At 40.7% G+C, this 22,111-nt stretch overlaps 1 protein-coding gene and 1 pseudogene across 3 annotated transcripts in view; one reads left to right on the forward strand and one right to left on the reverse strand.

Moving 5' to 3' along the window:
* The window catches only part of LOC139468142 (rab11 family-interacting protein 4-like), a 403,346-nt gene that overhangs the window by 10,392 nt on the left and 370,843 nt on the right, over positions 1–22,111 (forward strand). For all 3 annotated transcript variants that reach the window (XM_071249916.1, XM_071249917.1, XM_071249919.1), the window contains exon 2: positions 3,198–3,303. In XM_071249916.1, coding sequence (XP_071106017.1) covers positions 3,198–3,303 — 106 coding nt within the window. The remainder of the gene's footprint in view (positions 1–3,197; positions 3,304–22,111) is intronic.
* LOC139468141 (uncharacterized) lies at positions 6,032–10,636 on the reverse strand (annotated as a pseudogene).

Here is a 22,111-nt window from a genome sequence, read left to right on the forward strand (position 1 = left end):
ATACATACTCATATAACTCCATTTGATATATATTTATGTCGTTCAAAAATTAGGCATTATTTGTTCGCTCACAGTTTCGTTAAAGCTGCTAAATAAAAAAATTGTCGCACAGTACTTTTATTGGTGTACGCTAAAAAGCGGAGAAATTTCCTGTTTTTCGACGCAGAATAAATTCTCGGACAAAACTTAGCAGCGTCTTTTTTTCAAACCGGTTTAATATTTACAGTTAAATTTACCCCATCAGATAGGAAATTTAATATTCTACATCACTGTGTAATTTTATAGCCGGAGGTAGATCCAGTGCCGAGTGAGCGCAATTCTCGCACAACCTTCACTTTTCCAATCTTAGGAAAATGTGCGTCAGAAAAATAACCTCGGCATCCATTGATTACCGTAGTGCGATATGTCCCTATGATGACGGTCTTAAACTTAGACTTAGCTAAGATTTTGCTGAGACCGTTTCAAGATCCAGTCTTAGACCGAATATCAGCTAAGCAAAATCGTAAAAGCTTAAGACAAAATTCGTGCTTAGCAAAATTTGAGCTAAGACCACTTTCATGATCCCGGGGCCAGAAGGCCAAATTCAGGCCTTGCGCCTGGGACATTGCTCAGAGGTGCGTATTTTGAACCACTTCACTGGATTGAAGACGAACAAGAGCGCCTATGTCCGGTACAGGCACTGCGATGTTTCATCCGATGCTCTAAGAACCTTCGGGGAAAACATCGCCGCCTCTTTATACCAATATCTCCAACATCGCAGGCAGAAGTTAGCCGCAACATGATCGCCCTGTGGCTTTGCGTCCTCATCCTTCACCGCCACAAGTCGCCACTGATGCTTCCACTTGTCTGGAGCTGACCTTTCGACCTCTCCGGTGCGTGTCATCCCAGACAAGAAGGTTACATGCAGCATGCATTGGCTTGGTACATCAGTATAAGATTTTAACTCTGTATAATTCTCTTACTGCAATGATACCGGGACATCATTCATAACTGATCTCTCCCTCTCAGCTGACAGGAATGGTTGCTCGATGCGGGACATTGATGTTGCTGATTGGTGTAGTCTATTGTCTATTGAGAGTCGGAAGATCACATCTGAAGGTATGCCCTTCACAATACCGTCAGGTAAAGATGCATTTATAGGGTAATGCAGGATAAGTTAAAAAATCTAGACAACACCCAGATGTTTTTTTTATATTTGTATACTTATCCTACATTAATATATCTAAGATGGCTCACCCGTTGCAGAGCTCCCTCCCCACGATGTCTTCAGATAGTGCGATCTAGCAGTAATGTGATGATACTTGACTTCAGAACTTCTTGGTCACGTGGGAGCTGTGTGATGGGATTAGTCATACAACCAGTTGGAACAACCACGTCTTCAGCAAGACCTCACACAGCTCTTCTTTCTGTCAAGAACAAGCAGTAAATGCATTAAGGATAAGTATACAAATATAAAAAATATCTAGGATTTTACTAGATTGTAAAGGTCATGTCCTCATTGATATTACTTTGTGTAATGTGAGGAGGTTCCAACAAGTGTATGAAGAATATCATCTTTTGAAAGGCAACACCAAGTTACTGCCTGCATGTGTTTTCGAACAGTCAACCAGAAAATTTGAACAGTGAGAAAAACAGCAAGAATGGAGAAACCTTGAGAAGCGAACTGTGATTAAGTACCTGCTACCTGCTGATTATCAAGCATACCGGGTATTTGTATTGATTCTATTATGATAAATATCCTTTTTGGGGAATTAATGTCACCATTTCCATCTCTCGTATCTAACCCGGCAAAGAATTTCTCTCAATCTTAAAAGTTAATTGACTAAATTGCTATTTATTGCTTCAGAACGAAACTATGTTACCTGAGGGGTCCAATGGGTTTATCATGATAGAAAGGAGATGTAATACACTGGACAGCTGGGGATGACAGGAAATACACAAAGATATGAGGAACTAGTTTGGGAATCAGAGGACTGCCCTTCATATTTAACTGTTAAGAAATTGACTGCTGAATTTAAGTGAAACAGAAGAAGCACAGAAGATGATCCTAGATCTGGATGTCCTGAAGAGAACGCATCTGAGACCCAAGTGGAGGGTTCATGGTTATGGTGTTACTGTTCAGCTGCTGACACTATTGGGATCAGTGCAGTTCAACTTAACTCACACAGTCTGCATTAGCTATCTGCAAGATGGGTACCTAGAATGTTGACACCAGATCAGAACATGACTTGACTGAATATCCAGGAACCTTTTGACCAGTTACCAGCAGTATCCTGATAAATGTAAATGTAATTCTGAATTACCACCCAGGATGAGACCTGAGTCCGTCATTTTGACCCAGATGGAAAACTTGTGGAAATATTTGGCCTTGCCACCTGAAAACAAGAACAAGCATGTGGCCTCAATTGGCAAAGTCATTGTTTGGTTTTCAGGGACTATACAGGGATAATCATGATTGACTATCTTCAACAAGATCTGATTATTAATAGTCAATACTATGCTACAGAAGTATGTTAGTAGAGAGAAGCTATCATGAAAAGACTCCGTTCAAGTGTGCTACTTCTTAAGGATTCTAAAGGATAATGTGTACATGTCACACGTGGCATTGCCTGGAGATGCAGATTTTGGCTTTCAAGTACTTCCCCATACCCTTTTCTCTCTGACCTAGCACCCTCACAATTAGATCTCTTCCCAAGCTCAAACCACACTTGCGCGGTAAAATGATGGAGAGATTGTCTCTTTTTCATGTTTTTGGGAGACAAAGGTGAAAATGTCTATAAGGTAAGGGTAAGGGTGGCTGGATTTGGCCAGGCGCTGCAAGAGGAGTGGGACAGACTCTCTTATATCACCTTTGGGAGACCCTTACACAGTATGCCTCCTGAAGTGAATGAATGTTTGACAAATCGAGGTGTAATTACGCACTACTGATAAAAAACTGTTGACTTTGATATTTCCCATCTTACCCATAATCCCTTCAAGGTCGTTGGCGGTCATCATGATCATAACAACTACTGTCACAAGTTGACATAAGTTTAAGTAGTATCCCCAACATATAAGAGCATATTATAGAGTAAGAAGTCTACACATGAGAACAAACCAGCTGACTTAGATTTGAGAATCAGAGAATCACACAAATTCAGAATTAATTTATTTCCTACAAATTTGATTTTATCTATGTTTTTTCTGGGTTTTTTTAGGAAATAACTGGCATAATCAACCTTTTGGACCCTGATGGAACTGGCATTATAGGCTTTGGTGACTTCTGTGAAGGGGTGAAACAGTTAGCAGCAATTCAAACACAAGGTAAGGTAATGGAGCAACCTTTTCAGAGATAAGGCTGCTCAACTAAGTTGGGCAGTCTGGAAATGAAAATGTATGTTAACTAAAAGTTGGAATTTACGAGATAAATATGCAAACCTGAACTGCACAGTGTACCCTAACACTGTACAGTATACCCCAACACTATACAGTATATCCTAACACTGTACAGTATACCCCAACACTATACAGTATGTCCTAACACTATACAGTATACCCCAACACTATACAGTATACCCCAACACTAAACAGTATGTCCTAACACTGTACATTATACCCCAACACTATACAGTATACCCCAACACTATACAGTATACCCCAACACTATACAGTATGTCCTAACACTGTACAGTATACCCCAACACTATACAGTATCCCAAAACTCTCCTAACAATGGACAGTATACCCCAACAATGCACAGTACATCCCAACACTGTTCAGTACAACCCAACACTGCGCAGTATATCCCAACACTGTACAGTATATCCCAACACTGTACAGTATATCCCAACACTATCCTAACACTGTACAGTATACCCCAACACTGTACAGTATACTCCAACAGTGCACAGTATATCCCAACACTGTTCAGTACAACCCAACACTGCGCAGTATATCCCAACACTGTACAGTATATCCCAACACTATCCTAACACTGTACAGTATACCCCAACACTGTACAGTATACTCCAACAGTGCACAGTATATCCCAACACTGTACAGTATATCCCAATACTAATTTAACACTGTACAGTATATCCCAACACAGTACAGTATATACCAACACTGCACAGTATGTCTTAACACTACATGGTATATCTTATATCCAAACAATGCGCGGTGTGTCCCAACACTGCACAGTTTATCCCAAGACTGCACTGTTTATCCCAACACTGCACAGTTTATCCTATATCCTAACAGGGGCGGTCGAGTAGCCTAATGGTTAAAGCGTTCGCTCGTCACACCGAAGACCCGGGTTCGATTCCTGACATGAGTACAATGTGTGAAGCAAATTTCTGGTGTCCCCCGCTGTGATATTGCTGGAATATTGCTAAAAGCGGCGTAAAACCATACTCACTCACTCACTATATCCTAACACTGCACGGTATATCCCAACATTGCTCAGTATATCCGAACACTATACAGTATATACCGACACTGCACAGTATATCCTAACACTATACTATACGCTATACACTATAGCCAAAATTTTAACTACCTTTTTTGACATAACAAATTGTCTTTTCTTAAACTTTCAAAGAACACTAGCTAAACAAAAAAAAGAATTATGAAGATATCTTTATTCGTTCTTGAGATATTGTCAATCAAACATCCATTGTCATAGACGTGGGCAAATTTAATTACATTTGGACAAGTTCAGCATTTATTCATAACAAAACAAAGACTAACACAAGCAAACAAAAAGCATTTGAACAAAATATATATAACTCTAAACCATTTGTAGAATTACTGTCTACATCTGAGGACATATAATTAGACATATTTAGCTCTAATAATTGAAAAATGTTGGAAATTAAACTTGAAAATTTAGTCGTTTACCACATTTCACATCACCTTAAAAGGAATATTTCTGACAGCAAAAGGCATACAAAACATTTTCCAAACATAATTGGTTATATATTTGAACTCTATATTTTTCAGGTCTTTGATAATACAATTGAACCTGTTAGAAGCTACCAAAGATGACAAAATCTTAAATTTTGGTGGCGGAAAAATGTCAACAGATTGCCTGTTTGCATAATTTTTCATTTTTCTCTAATTCCTATACTATTCAAGCAGTAAAACTTTGTAGACTAACAGTGCACATGTGTGTCAATGACATATTCAAATAACAATATATTACAGTAATAAATGATGTCTAGAACAAATTAAAAATATGGAATATGTCACAAGGACAATCAACCGTAGTGAATACCAATTCATGTTTTTATACATACGACACAATATACAACAATGAATAGGGCCAAATTCAATGTTTCAATTTCATTAGTTTCAAAAGTTTTATTGTCAACATGTCTAATATTGTCAAAATGTTTGTTTGTTGCTGCTGCAACAGCTCTACTAAAACAACAAAATACTACTTGAAAACTTGGCAGTGTGAATAAAAATTCTACTAAAACAACAAACTACTACTACTAGTACTAGTACTTGAAAACTACTAGTACTTGAAAACTACTACTACTACTTGAAAACTACTACTACTACTACTTGAAAACTACTACTACTACTTGAAAACTACTACTACTACTACTACTACTTGAAAACTACTACTACTACTTGAAAACTACTACTACTACTACTTGAAAACTACTACTACTACTTGAAAACTACTACTACTACTACTACTACTACTTGAAAACTTAGCTGTGTGAATAAATACAAATTGGAAAGATTTTCTTGTTTGTTTGTTGTTTCACTCCGCACTTAGCAGTATTCCAGCTATATCATCATGAGTATATGACGGCGGTCTGTACATAATTGAGTCTGGACCAGGACAATCCAGTGATTGATATCATGAGCATCAATCCATGCAGCTGGGATACAATGACATGTATCAACCAAGTCACCGAGCCGGACCATGTAAGTTGCCTTTTACGACAAGCAAAGTCACCTTTTACGGCAAGTATGGGTTGCTGAAGACCTATTTGACCCCGGATCTTCACTGGTCTAATATCGGCAATAATACAAAAAATTAACAATAAAGTTCTTTGTAAAGCTTGTATTTTTGGCCCAGAATAATAAACTGCTCAAGGGTGTTTATACTCCACATTCTTCCATTGGTTGTTGTGACTTCAAAGTCCCAGTCAAACACAAATTCTGCTAAAATTGTCTCTACATCTGACTAAGGCCATCTAAAAATGTTCTTCATCAATCGACACTTCTCAAGGAAGGCCACTTCTGCTTGCTCTTTAGTTGCAACAGACAAAACTTGGCCAATATAAAAATCATTGTCAAAATAGACAGCTACGAATTGTCCTTGATTAGAAAAGGTGAAGCTGCCAAACTGAGCATCATTTATGATGGCTTCTTCATCTGCAGCAGCTTCAGCTTCTTCATCCATGTCCAATTATGCCATGGTTGTCTCTGCTGACGGCAGTTCCTCGCCACCAAGATGGGATTTGAGATTGCTGGCAAGTTCTCCGATACTGCCACACAGTTTAAGATGATTGTTCTTGAAACCTAAAACAATCTTTTGAAATCTAATTTCTTCTTTAAGGAAGTTCAGCTTTTCTGTATTGCTGTCGAAATGTCCGAGCAGTACGTCCACATCCCTTGCATGCTGACAGGGTCCTCCGTGTTTGTGTACTGACTCGGACAGCTTTTTCTTTCTAGCAGCAAGTTGAGCTTCCTTTCACTCCTTCTTGCATCTGTTTGCTGCAAGGATTTCCCTTTGCTTGCTGAGAACACTTGATTGGTCAACTTGATGTGCCTTGCGCAGGCCTTCAGACTTCTCTGAGCAATGTTTCAGCAACCCGTCCTGCTCCTTCTCAGATTTGGTGTTAAACCAAACTGACGTCTTGTTTCTTTTCAACATGTTCATGGTGCTGTGATGATGAAGGGATGCATGTCGTCGCTTGAAGATGCTGAAGTCTAGGTCTCCAAAGCAAGCTTCACCAATCAGGTTGGTTATCTTGGAGTGCTTCATCTTGTCGATCAGCTGCTTATCCTTCACATCATGGTACTTGCAACCAGGCAAGAAATCACAGAGCTGTCTTTCTACAACATCCAGGAACTGCGCACAAAGTCTCTGAAGAAGTAGGGTGACTGTTGAATGTTTGTTGGTGCTGTTCCCATGATAGAGCTCAGGAAAGACATTGCTGTCCACTGTGATATCCAAAAGGGGAGGACATTGGTCTTCAGCAAGTTGACTGGCGTCAGCCTCCCACCTCTTCAATGAATCATGCATTTCTGTCACATACTTGAAGAAGTCCAAGTATGTGATATCTCTGCCGATCAAGATCCAGTATGGGCCAGTAATCTTCTGGTAGATGATCCCCAAAGAAATGATGATTGCATCAACGTAATCGCATTCAGCATCATACAATACGCTTTCCTGCTTCAGGTTTAAGGATGGCATGAAGTTCTTCAAGAAATCTATCACTTCTGCTCTGTGATGGTGAAGGGATGCAGCAGCCTGGAATAGGTTATTAAATCTGTTTCCTCTGAAGCTGTTAATTGTTGAATGAAGATCTTGCATGCTACAGAAAGCTTCCCATGAGTCCTTACATCCATTTTTTTCATCGCCTTTGGGTCCCAGTATGTCACATGCAGTTCTTATATATCTAGCTCCAGCATTTTCAGCATTTGACCTGAACCTCTTGAACTTGTCTGCACAGTCACGCCCTATCTTCTCTTCTTGTTCTTTCTCCCACTGCTTAAGGACCTTGTCTGCTGCTGAGCTCATGCCAAGAAGGAAGTGGGCATTACAATGCAGAAATTCCATACCGTCAACTTCAATTTCAACCAAGGTCTCTTTGCGTTGTTTCTCAAAGGCCTTGTTAAAGGACTACATTACACTGGCTCGATCGCTCATCAGACCTGTAATGTTTTTAAACATTGTTTGAAAGACAGCATCAATTTCATTTTCTGGGTACAAGTCTAACAGCTCCTTCAAGAGGTTGAATGCTACATCAATCAGAGTCTCAGTGTCTTCTCTGCATACAGGAGCAAAGCCACATGACAACAGTTGGCCTCCATCTGTCGAGAGCTGGTGTCCAACTACTTTGCTGTGATTCCTTCTTGTGCCATCTGAGTGTAGATCAACATTTGATGCCTGTTTTCTGCCAGCTGTCATTTTGCAAGACATGTCCTTTGTCAGCATATCGAAGAGAAGATCTTTCGGATGGGAGGTCTTTAGAATTCCTCACAACAGTGTCAATGACTGAACCACGGTTCTTGCCTGAGAACTCTGCTCTTCCCATCAGTTCAATGACACACTTGACCACATCCCTTGTGAATTTGTTAGAGTTTCCCTCACGCATACGCAGTGATGCCTCATGCCTGTCATCCTTTGGAAGCCGATCATCTTTAAGTTCCTGCACTTTCAAGTTCAATCTGGCCTTTTCCTTCCTTTTCTTCTCTTCTCTTCTTGCCTAGCATTGGAGAGAAGTGTTTGAGTTTTTTTGAGCTTATGCTTTAGGTTTTTTATTACCTCTTGCTCTGTGAGCTTTTTCTCCCATCGTTTCATTCTCTTGTAGTATGGAGCATGACGAAGTCTTGAAAGTTCTTTCCTCGTACGTTCCAGAGATGATTGGGTGGCTTCTTCTTGCAACTTTAAATGTTTTATGTCCTGTTTTAATGATGAAATAAAAGTTTCCCTTGATTCCAAATCTTGATTCTTTTGGTCCATTTGCTTCTCAAATTTAGATATATTATCCGAAATAATATCATTGAGTGTCATTGTTTTCTCTTTTTCTAATTTCAGTTCTTTGATGGAAATCTTCAATTCACCCTTAAGCTTTCTTATTTGGTTACCTTTAGAAGCGGACATTAAGGGCGAATTTTCTACTGCTGACAGTGGTGACAGTACAACCTCACATACATAAGGCACTGTTGTCTTGGGGCTAATGTCAACTGGGCTGTCATCCAACTTTATTCGCTTACGACAGAGAGGTGTGGCAGGTTGAGGTATAGAGGGTGGACAGACGGTAGACACTGTGGTGACAGTATCTTTAATATTGAGGTAGGGTGTTGCGTGGAAATCACTGTACCCCTGGTTGTCCCTATGCCTTGTTTTACTTTTCTTCCTTGCAGATTCTTGAATTTTCTTCAAATCCTTTCTGAAGGACTGTTCATCCAACTGAACACCAGAAAGATAGCTTGCCGCTTGACTTATCCAGAACAGAGGAAAATCTTCTTTCTTCTGAAATAATACTAAGTCCAAGATTATTCCATTGGTTAAAGTGACCAAAGTCGACCTCGGCTCACGTGTTTCATTGAGCAATTCATTCCTAGACACGTTCACTTGGCAATGGATAATGTCCCACCAAATCAATCTTGACAGAAAGAAAATCTTGTAAAACATTATCCTTCAAATGTTTGGCTTCGTTGTGAGTTTTAAGAATTAATGCTCGGAGTCGTGGAGGCTGAAGTTCGGTTATACTTGAGGCAAAATCTGCAACATTGTCCCATGTCTTGTTTCCGTCTTTCAGGTAATAAAACTGGATAAGAAGATGGTTGTTGCAGATCAGGTTTATTGGTACTGAAGGGCATCTACCTCTTCCAGATGAATTGAAAATAGATTTCAATCTCTTGAAGTTTTAATCATCTGCAAAAAAACCAATCAAATTCAATAAATAGCTCAAATCATGAGAAAAATATGTAAATAGATCTACATGTGTTTCAGTTCCATTATTAAATAAATAATAAACATTTAATGGATAAAAAAATCAAATCATGATGTGCGTGTATTTAAGTTCCATAATTAAATAAAAATTAACACTTTTGGATATTGTTTTTGGTATGACTATGAATTAATTTACACAAATCACAGTTCCTTGGAAATGCTCATATTTTAATGTGTTTATCTGCAGCCATGAATCGCCAAAATATGTGTAAATCTAGGTGTTGTCGTGTTAAAATCCGCAACCATCAATTAATAATATATTCCTTACATCGGATGTCAGCCGGTTGACAATAAAATATGCACTATAATTTTTTTTCCATCAATTTATTATCGATATGTAAACATTACTCTTATTTGGAAATTACAAAACGGAAGTGGCTTTATTTCGATAAAAAATATCCTAACAGTAGTCGTAAATCGTCAACCGAAATTCATTATTGACAATTAAATACATGTTGTCTTATCAAAAAGCCTTACGCGAACGTGTATCAACAAATGTATGCATATTCAGTGATAAAACATTTGCATGAAAGCGGACTCCCGACATCCGCCATCTTTTATTTTTACGAGCATTTTCGTGTCTACATTCTCAAAAATAGATCATAAATATATGTTCGAAAAATCATTCTTCAGATACGATATTAAAACGCTACCTAGTTAAATTATTCAAAATGTTAAATACCACTTTATTTTTTATCAATCTGCATTGAAAACCGTCGTAAATAATAATAACAACACTTCACACGGTGATTTGTTTACATTTTCTTAGCCAGATCATCGAAGCAATATGAATCACTAAAATAGCCACTTTTATATTTTACGTCGGCAACTTTCCAATATGTTCATAAATGTTAAAAGGATTTATAAATGCAGAAAAAGGGGTTCTACATTACCTATTTGTTCATATAACGTAGTTGGCGTGATCTCCGTTGAATCCTCTTTGCTGGCCATCTTGCATGGTGGGTCGCACGCTTTGCTTCAAATCATGGTTGTGTTTACCTTTTTATATTGTTCGGCTTTAGCTTTAGTTTCGTACATTTGTTGGAAAGGAAATTGAATGAAGAATCGATTGATATCAGAACTTGCTATGTTTTGAAAAATACTTTTGACGCTATGATGATTTATAGTTGCATAATTATTTTAATTACGATTTACTTAACAAAATAATACGTTTTCAAACTGAATTTGGTACCAAAATAAAGTGCCAACTCTGGTGATTACGTTACTATTTTTAGTTTATTTTTGCGTTGCCTGTCGGAAATGTGCGAGAGTGAAGGACAAGACCGTGTATTTTCCTTTTGTGTAAATGTCTTGAGTCGAGCGTCCCGCGGCACTAATTAATGAGGTTCATTAGTGCATTGCCAATTAATATTAGATATACAATTGTTTCTCAATGAACAAATAACACACAACACATGAAAGGAAAAGGACAATCTTTATTGTAGTATTTTTTAAATTTTTATTACTCCATAAATAAGAAAGTTATGAGCAAGTGAAAACGGACCATTTTTGAGAATTTCTATGGATTCCACTTAGTTTGCAGGTCTGCTGCCGGTACCTACTATCGCAACACTGCAGCGTTAGAAATTGGCACTAGTCCTGTAGTCCTTACCAAACTGCCCAATAGTAAAGGTACCCTAAGGACCACTAGAAATTGCACAAATTTAAGGTTTTGTTATATATATGTTATCATTATAAGGACTAGTGGACAAAAACTGTTAGTTTCTAACCCTGGACACTGCACGGAATATCATATATCCTAATGGGGCGATCAGGTAGCCTAGTGGTTAAAGCGTTTACTTGTCATGCCAAAGATCCGGGGTTCGATTCCTGACATGGGTACAATGTATGAAGCCCATTTCTGGTGTCCCCTGCCATGATATTGCCAACACTGCACGCAAATCCCAACTCTGCACAGTATATCCAATATCCCGTATATCCCAACACTGCACGGTATATCCTATATCCTAACACTGAAGAGTATATCCCCACACTTCACGGTATATCTTATATCCTAACACTGCATGGTATATCCCAACACTACTTGGTATATCCCAACTCTGCACAGTATATCCAATATCCCAACACTGCACGGTATATCCCAACACTGCACACATATATCCCAACACTGCACGGTATATTCTATATCCTTACATTGCATGGTATACCCCAACACTGCCTGGTATATCCCAGCTCTGCACAGTATATCCAATATCCCAACACTGCACGGTGTATCCAATATCCCAACACTGCACGGTATATCCCAGCTCTGCACAGTATATCCAATATCCCAACACTACACGGTATATCCCAACACTGCACACATATATCCCCACACTGCACGGTATATCCTATATCCCAACACTGCACGGTATATCCCAACACTGCACGGTATATCCTATATCCTAACACTGCATGGTATATCCCAACACTACTTGATATATCCCAACTCTGCACAGTATATCCAGTATCCCAACACTGCACGGTATATTCCAACACTGCACACATATATCCCAACACTGCACAGTATATGCTACATCCTAACACTGCATGATATATCCCAACACTGCACAGTATATGCTGTACCCCAACACTGCATGGTATTTCCCAACACTGCACGGTATATCCCAACAATGCAGGGTATAGCCTATATCCTAACACTGCATGGTATATCCTAACACTGCATGGTGTATCCCAACACTGCACAGTATATCCCAACACTGCCTGGTATAACCCAACACTGCATGGTATATCCCAACACTGCATGGTATATCCCAACACTGCATGGTATATCCCAACACTGCATGGTATATCCCAACACTGCATGGTGTATCCCAACACTGCACAGTATATCCCAACACTGCCTGGTATAACCCAACACTGCATGGTATATCCCAACACTGCACAGTATATCCCAGAACTGCACGGTATATCCTATATCCCAACACTGCATGGTATATCCTATATCCTAACTCTGCACGGTATATCCTAACACTGCACGGTATATCCTATATCCTAACACTGCATAGTATATCCCAACACTGCATGGTATATCCCAACACTGCACGGTATATCCCAACACTGCATAGTATATCCTATATACAAACACTGCATGGTATATCCCAACACTGCCTGGTATATCCCAAATCTGCGCAGTATATCCAATATCCCAACACTGCACGCAAATCCCAACTCTGCACAGTATATCCAATTTCCCAACACTGCACCGTATATCCCAACACTGCATGGTATATCCTATATCCTAACACTGCAGAGTATATCCCCACACTTCACGGTATATCTTATATCCTAACACTGCATGGTATATCCCAACACTACTTGGTATATCCCAACTCTGCACAGTATATCCAATATCCCAACACTGCACGGTATATCCCAACACTGCACACATATATCCCAACACTGCACAGCATATTCTATATCCTTACATTGCATGTTATATCCCAACACTGCCTGGTATATCCCAGCTCTGCACAGTATATCCAATATCCCAACGCTGCACGGTATATCCCAACACTGCACGGTATATCCTATATCCTAACACTGCAGAGTATATCCCCATACTTCACGGTATATCTTATATCCTAACACTGCATGGTATATCCCAACACTACTTGATATATCCCAACTCTGCACAGTATATCCAATATCCCAACACTGCACGGTATATCCCAACACTGCACACATATATCCCAACACTGCACAGTATATTCTATATCCTTACATTGCATGTTATATCCCAACACTGCCTGGTATATCCCAGCTCTGCACAGTATATCCAATATCCCAACACTACACGGTATATCCCAACACTGCACATATATATCCCAACACTGCACGGTATATCCTATATCCCAACACTGCACGGTATATCCTATATCCTAACACTGCATGGTATATCCCAACACTACTTGATATATCCCAACTCTGCACAGTATATCCAGTATCCCAACACTGCACGGTATATTCCAACACTGCACTCATATATCCCAACACTGCACAGTATATGCTACATCCTAACACTGCATGATATATCCCAACACTGCACAGTATATGCTGTACCCCAACACTGCATGGTATTTCCCAACACTGCACGGTATATCCCAACAATGCAGGGTATAGCCTATATCCTAACACTGCATGGTATATCCTAACACTGCATGGTGTATCCCAACATTGCCTGGTATATCCCAACACTGCACAGTATATCCTTTATCCCAATACTGAACAGTATATCCTTTAATTCTTGTGAGTACCTAACTTCTATTACATCATAGCCATAAATTCCTGTTCATGCTGAGAACCACACTACAAATTTAAATAAATTTTCAACAGATGTCTTCTTCACTGCCAACATATCTAATAGTTGTGAGGGAAACCCTATCCCTCACAAGAGATGCCATTGCGCATGTGCAAGGCGGGAATCACCTCACTTCTTTCCTGTGTGTCTAGATGACAAGGAAAATTTTTGTTTGATACATCTGTACACATGAATGCTGTTCCACACTTACAAGCCACACTAGATCATCTCAAGCTTCACTAAAGACAAGCAGTGAGCAGTTCTACAAGCAGAGAACAAGGGGGTATGAGAAGGCAGATGTCTCTTGGAAGTAATTAGTTAGAAAAAGTGTTGTGGGATGAGGACTTCATCCCCCAAAGAGACACTCATCTGTTCAGGTTGTGGGCAACATCAAATCACTGGTGCCCCTCACCCTAGGTGCATATTGTGCAAAAGCACTTGGACACAAAATCAAGGTGCAGTTATTGCGAACCTTTGTCCAAAGAGATGTTTGGAAAACTTTCTTGGGCATGGTTCAATGACCTTTACTATAAAAAGAATACTGGAGCGTCAGCAAAGTGATTCAGTCCGTTGTGACATCCAAAGATGGATGACATGCGAGTGTTGCGTGGGGACGCCGTCTCTCCTTCTGAGGAGTGATCTCGTTGCTCATCCCACTCTCCCAATATAGTTAAAGAACCGATGTACCTTTCAGGTTTTAATGTAACCAGTCATGTACATCCGGAAGCGTCTGGTAAGGCGGATAATCTTGGAAGAAGCAACCGATCTCCCCTCTATGACATGTTTCCCCTTAAACTTAAATGAAGTCACAGAAAAGATAACCAATTCCATGATTGACAAACGTATGCAATCAACGTCTCATGAAATCTCACATCTAAAGAATCCCTCGCACAACACAAGATTCAAAAGAGATCTAAGGCTGAATATGACTGGGCATCCTCACACAGTAGACACTCAAGCAGTCAAGTTGAGTCAGCTTATTATGAGGACAGTAGGAGAGATAAAAAGGACATGGAGAATCTCATAGATCCCCTCCCTACCACGCACGTCATAAGGTAGATCGTGAATCACAGATATCGCATCGCAGTGAGCACAGAAATACACCAGTCCCATCCAGCCACTATGATAGACGAACTGACAACAAAACTTGTGCACATCATGATAAATTTGCCAAGCATGCTCCATCCCATATCGTTACACAGTCCAGTTATATGGGCAGGGAAAGCGAAGTTTATGTTATGTTACAATCACAGAGTTATAGAACACTGATTCCTGCACCGCTAGCCACAGATCAGATGACCGGAATTTTCTATCCCCAGCGCAGCCTGAGCAGGGGGTGCGGTGTTATCATTAACACTGTTTCTTCCTGCAATTAGAACTCTTCTGCAGGGGAAAATTACAAACCCATTAATTATTCCATTAAAGTCATCATTGCAGAACTTTATGATCTGATGCTGACCTTAAAACCAGATAGCAAAGATAACCAGCTCCCAAACCCTTGTTAGAACGTGCTGGGTATGAAGAACCTGTCAGTAAAGCTGAAGATTTATGATGTCATGAAGAAAATCGAAACACCCTTGAAAGCTTCATCAGCACATAATATCAGACTTGGTATGCACGCTATTAATAAAAGCGCTTACAAGACACACGATGCTCCCTTCGCACAACAGCCTACTAATGAGGATGAATTTTATGACCTTGTTAAGAAACCTAACATCAGGATGCATGTTGACATGGCCAAAATCAGGAACTTCGACAACATCAATAAACAATGATTAACATCAGTTTATACATTAACTAGGTTGCAGCTGGAATTCGTCACGTCATCCCTCGGACCAATCCGAGCGAAGACCTACCATTAGATACCCCCATGGAGATGACAGTACAGCAGGCCGGGTTTATTCACAGCTCATTGGACCAGATGCTGAAGATACAGGAAGATCTTCAATCAGCACTAGTTTGGATGTCAGCACAGTTCCTGCTCATGAAAAGAAATCATCTGCTGCAGCAAGTTCATCATATGATTCCAGAGCTGCTAAGAAGATCCATGCTATCACAACCTATTACAGCTCCACACATATTCAATGGCAGACTGAAGTCAGTGAAAGAAGCTATTGCATCATCGGCTAGTCAGAAGTTTCAAGAATCCACAATCTCATTGGCATCCAAGATCCAGAAAATGCCTGTAGATTTTCAGCATCAACAACAGAATCCAAAATCTATTTGGAGCCTCTACATGGATGGACAGATCATTTCACTCCAATAAAAAGAACTCCACAGATGATCATCCCACTTAGACGAAGAGGTAGAAGCACATGAGGTTTCCAAGGCTGATACCAACCGGAAATGACTTAAACAGAGCTCAACAGATTTCTTCAGACCCTGCCGAAATTGCCTGCCCATTGGACAACGATTTAGAACTTCAGAATATCAATGCTACAACCGTCTAACTAGCTTGTCTCATAGACATCGACCCAAGACTGCCCAAGTTCAGCACTCCCCCCCTACTCAGGGACCAGTCAGAGGTCGCCTTATGCAGTACGCATGCAGACAACTGAGAAGCCATCAGAGACGACTCATGGCTGCTCGAAAAAGAAGTTGAAGAATGCCTTAAGACAAGCAAATTGGATGATAAGCCTAGATCTCCAGAATGCTTATCTTCACGTTCACATCCATCCAAGTCATCGTCGATATTTGCGCTACACAGTCAACGGTCAGATATACCAGTTCAGGGTACTTCCATCACCTCATGGTTATTCACCAGGATCACCAATCCCGTCATCGGCTTCACCCACCTAAAACTCATAAGGTTACACGGATATATAGACGACTTCCTAACAGCCAACCAGGACAAGTCACAGATCAGATTAAATACAGTGTGCCTTATTCAGCTACTAACACACTTAGGTTTCCTGGTTCATCATCAAAATCAGAATTAGAACCCACAGGACATCACCTAGACATCACCGCAAGATTTCTTCTCAACATGGGCATAGTAGCCCTCCAGAGGACAGATATTCAAGGGTCAAAGACATATCAAGCGCTCTCGACCAGCCCATCAAATCAAGACGCTGGTGGATTTCTTGCCTAGGCACGCTCACCTCCATCCAAGATCTAACCTACAGAGGTAGACTGCAGTTACAACCCCTGCTAAACTGGATGAACACCACCAAAATCCTAGAGCTACAAAAACTAATTCAATCCCCACCAGTTGCGAATCTCAGAACTGCATTGGTGGCTAACTCGTCATAACGTCACTCCACTCTCATATTCCCCCCTCCCCTCTACATCAACTCTACACAGATGCATCGATAGAGGGTTGGGGTGCCCATGTGTACGATATTACAGTACAGGGAAAATGGTCCACCAAGAAAAGGAGTTACACATCAACTCCCTAGAAATGAGAGTGATATATCTAGCTCTAGAAGCATGGCCACTCGTCAGTAAAGATTGCTACAGACAACTCAACCGAGGTTGCTTACATACAGCACCAGGGGGGCACAAAGTATCAGCCTTTGTTGTAGGAGGCTACAAATTTATTTGCCTTGGTAGACTCAGTGAGTTGCAGGATCGAAGCAAGACACATACCGGGCAAGTTGAATATTCCAGCAGATTACCGATCCCGGGAAAGCAAGATCGTACCCAGGGAATGGTCACTACATCCCGAAATATTTAAGTGGATAACCTCCCTATAGGATACTCCAAACCTAGACCTACTCGCCACATGTCTCAACAACAAACTGGGGGTGGTCGGGTAACCTAGTGGTTAAAGCGTTCGCTTGTCACGCCGAAGACCTGGGTTCATTTCCCGACATGGGTACAATGTGTGAAGCCGATTTCTGGTGTCCCCTGCTGTGATACTGCTGGAGTATTGCTAAAAGTGTTGTAAATTCAAACTCACTCACTCACTCAACAAACTACCAGACTACGTCAGCCCTGTACCAGACACGCTAGCTCTCCAGGTAGACGCTCTTTCTATGGACTGGGAGGGAATGTTCGCTTGTGCATTTCCCCCATGGGCTCTTCTAGACAGAGTTCTGAAGAAAATAGAAGAGACAGACTGTGTCATAATACTTATAGCCCCGGCATGGCCAAACAAGGCTTGGTTTCCAAGGTTACTACCCCTCCTAATGGAAAAAGCTCTGAAACTCTTGATATGTCACGATTTAATGAGACAACCGAAATGGGACATATTTTACGTTCGCCCAATCTCCACCTTCACGCTTGGAAGTTATCTCAAATAAGATGCAAGCCGCCGTTAACTCTAAATCAGCTGCACAAAGAGTGGCAAACTCATGGAGACCAGCATCGTCTGCCCTATACAATAATGGATGCGACAAGTTCGTTGAGTGTATTACAACATATCTATAGGTATCCACCCAGTATTGAATTGACTCATGAAGTCTTTTGCACTGGAAGACATTAAAACACCACATATATTTCCCAAATGGGATCTATCTATAGTATTGTCAGCATTGATGAAACCACCCATGGGTAGTGTGACATTACTATTAGTTTCCAGGAAAAATGGTTTTCTCCTAGCCATAGCCACTGGGCCTCGTTTATCAGAATTACACGCTATTGACATTTCCACTGTAACTCATACCCAAATATGGAAATCAGTGTCGTTCAGATCACTTCTGGATGTTATTACCAAAAACCAGTCATCGACCTTCGGCCCACTCGGAGCCAGGCAATATACAATACCAGCCTTAAGTAAAAGTGTGGACTATCCAGACATAACTTTGTCCCATAAGAGCCTTGAGATACTTCATCACAGCTACTCAACACCACAGAAAGCAGAGAAAACATCTTTTTATCTCTTGCAAACCCTTGTCAGAAAAGGACATAAGCAAGGGTACTTTTGTGGATGGCTCAGATCGGTGTTTGTAGATAGTTACAGACTGGCACATGTCTCCACACCAACTTGGGGAAGCTGCAGACCTCACGAGATCAGAGTGTGTGTGTGTGTGTGTGTGCGTGCGTGCGTGCGTGCGTGCGTGCGTGCGTGCGTGTCAGAGATCAAAGGATACAAAGTGATACACGGTTTCTACCATCAATATACATTAAATATCACTATCCTAAAGGGCCTAAACGGAAAGTGATGTGATGTCATATGAGACATATAAACGCAAGTGAGGTCATAGAAATGACAACCGGAAGTGATGTCATAATATGTTTAAGTATCACATTGATGGCTCAATATATGTATATAATATTAGTAATATGATGTCATCTATGTCTATCCTTGAAGTTAGGTTATTAAAGCTAATCCGTTTTGGTCCCTTTTGTATACAATTCATGTATTCCCACTACACTAAAGCCAACTACCTAAGGGATACTAAATACCAGCTCCCACCAGTCCTTCTGGTGTATACTGGATGTAATAGAGGTAAGGTATTCACAAGAATTATCTAACAATAGTTTTCATTGTGCATAATTCTTAGAATACTACCTCTATTACATCAGGAATTTAGTTGATGAAGGTTATGGGTTGAAAGAAGTGAGGTGTTGCCCCCCTTGCGCATGCGCAGTGGCATCTCTTGCAAGGGATAGGGTTTCCCTCACAACTATTAGATATGTTGGCAGTGAAGAGGACGTCTTTTGAAAATTTATTAAAATTTGTAGTGTGGTTCTCAGCATAAACAGGAATTTATGGCTATGATGTAATAGAGGTAGTATTCTTAGAATTATACACAATGATAACTATTGTTAGATATCCTAACACTGCATGGTATAGCCTAACACTGCATGGTGTATCCTATATCCCAACCCTGCATGGCATATCCCAACACTACACGGTATATCCCAAAAATGCACAGTATATAACAACACTGCATGGTATATCCTATATCCCAACAATGCAGGGTATAGCCCAGCACTGCACAGGATATTCCAACAATGCAAGGTATACTAGCCACATAAAGAAACTGTGCACGGAGAAAATATATTCTGGATTGAAATACAACACAGCAAGAACAAAATGATGCAGACGCTGTAGCAGCTGAATGATCGGACCGTAAGAAAATGTCAACGGGACCTGAACAACATCTGTTAAGATGACGTCAGAAGATCAAAATGGAGTAGGGGGTCATACAACAAAGTCACAAAGTCAATAACGGGTATGACCACCCTGTGCGTGAATCACAGCAGTGCATCGGAGACGCATGGAGTCCACCAAATGGGCATGGAAGGCCTGGGGAATGGCCTGCCATATCCTCCTCAAATCCTGTGCCAAGTCACGGATGTTATCTAGAGGATGTAGAATACGACGCAGACGGCGTTCCGTTTCATCCCACACATGCTCTATTGGGGAGAGATCTGGAGAAATTGCAGGCCATGGCAGTAACATGACATTGTTATGGTGAAGGAAATCCATTGCGACCCTAGCCGTGTGAGGACGAGCGTTGTCCTGTTGAAATGTCAATCCCGGGCCATGACGTTGCAGGAAAGGAATGACCACAGGCCTCAGAATCTGATCTCTGTAGCCAACACCGGTGAGATTGCCCTGAACAACCACCAAAGGGGTTCGGTGCCGTGCTGTTATCCCACCCCAAATCATCACAGAGCCACCTCCAAAACGATTCCTCTCCACAATACAGTTGCGTGCATAACGTTCTCCCAAACGCCGGTAGACACGTTGGCGCCCGTCACTGTGGGAAATGTTGAACCTCTATTCATCTGTAAAGACAACATTTCTCCACCATATTCGAGGTTGGCGAACATGATTTCGACACCATCTTAGACGGTTGACTCGATTCCTGACAGTGTTGGGATGGATACGGCGCAGTCCAGGAATTGTCTGGGACGTCGTTACTGCCGTTTGGAACCTGTGTCGGAGATGTGTAACTCGAATCCATCTGTCCTGTCTTGGCGTCGTTACTCGGGGACGTACTGAAGGTGGGTGGTCGGCAATGTCATTTATGTTCTGATAACGCCTCACCAATGCCGATATTGTATTACGATGGCATTGGAAATGTGTTGCCACCTGTTGTTGCCTCATTCCCGCTCGGATCATTCCAATGGCTTCATGACGCTGTGCAGCTGTCAATCTTGGCATGATTTGCTTGTGATATGCTTGTGTCTGCGCCTGAGAAGTTTTGAATTTTTGAATGACCACAGATCATGCTTTCCAAAGTGACAGCAAATTTTGAGTTGCACATGCTGTGTACAGCTGCACAGGATGCACGTGCAGTAACACATTGCACGTCCATAGGCCCCCATCAATGACGTCATATCGTATGGCACGTGCATGAGCGTTCGAATGTCTCCAATAATTGCTGTGTTCAAACCTATCTTTCATATATGGACGGTGTGCCCTTATATCTATATCTTCTCCGTGCACAGTTTCTTTATGTGGCTAGTATATATCCCAACACTGCATGGTATGTCCCAACACAGTACAGTTTATCCTATATACTAACACTGCATGATATATATCAATAAGGCATGGTATGTTCCAATTGATATCTTATGATCAAATATGAATCAGCAGTTTTAATGGTATTTTCTTTCAAAAGCTTCACTTTTAAAGGTTTAGGTAGCTCTTTAACTTTTCAACTGGAATCTGGATATATGTTATAGATTAATTTACTGAGGACTAAAGATAACATTCAATGACGTAACATTTAAATTACTGCCATTTTCATTGCTTTATCAGTAGGTTACACTAGCTGAGAAAATGTAAATCTACACATTGTATTCTCATTAATCATGGACATTTGGTAATTGCTGAAATTTATATTGTGCAGTTTGTTGGATAATGCTGCTTTAAGGTTGTTTTTTATCCCCCGCCCCAACAAAGTTGGCGGGGGATATAGAAATGGGTTCCGTCCATGTGTGTGTGTGTGTGCGTGTGTGTGTGCGTGTGTGTGCATCCCGAAATCGTTTTCGGAGCATAACTCAGAAACCGTTAAATATTTCTCTACAAAACTTTGCATGTCTATCAGACTCATGCTGAACTGGTGCCTTTTGCTATTAAGGAATTTTATAAATTTTTATTTTTTACGTTTCCATGGCAACAAGTTGAACTTAGGTTCTATAAGGGTGCTGTTCGTTTCCGGAGCGTAACTAAAAAAACGTTAAATAATTTCTTACAAAACTTT

This window comes from Haliotis cracherodii, unplaced genomic scaffold (genome assembly GCF_022045235.1).
Source record: "Haliotis cracherodii isolate W230 unplaced genomic scaffold, xgHalCrac1.p SCAF_2, whole genome shotgun sequence".
NCBI classification, from domain to species: Eukaryota; Metazoa; Mollusca; class Gastropoda; order Lepetellida; family Haliotidae; genus Haliotis; species Haliotis cracherodii.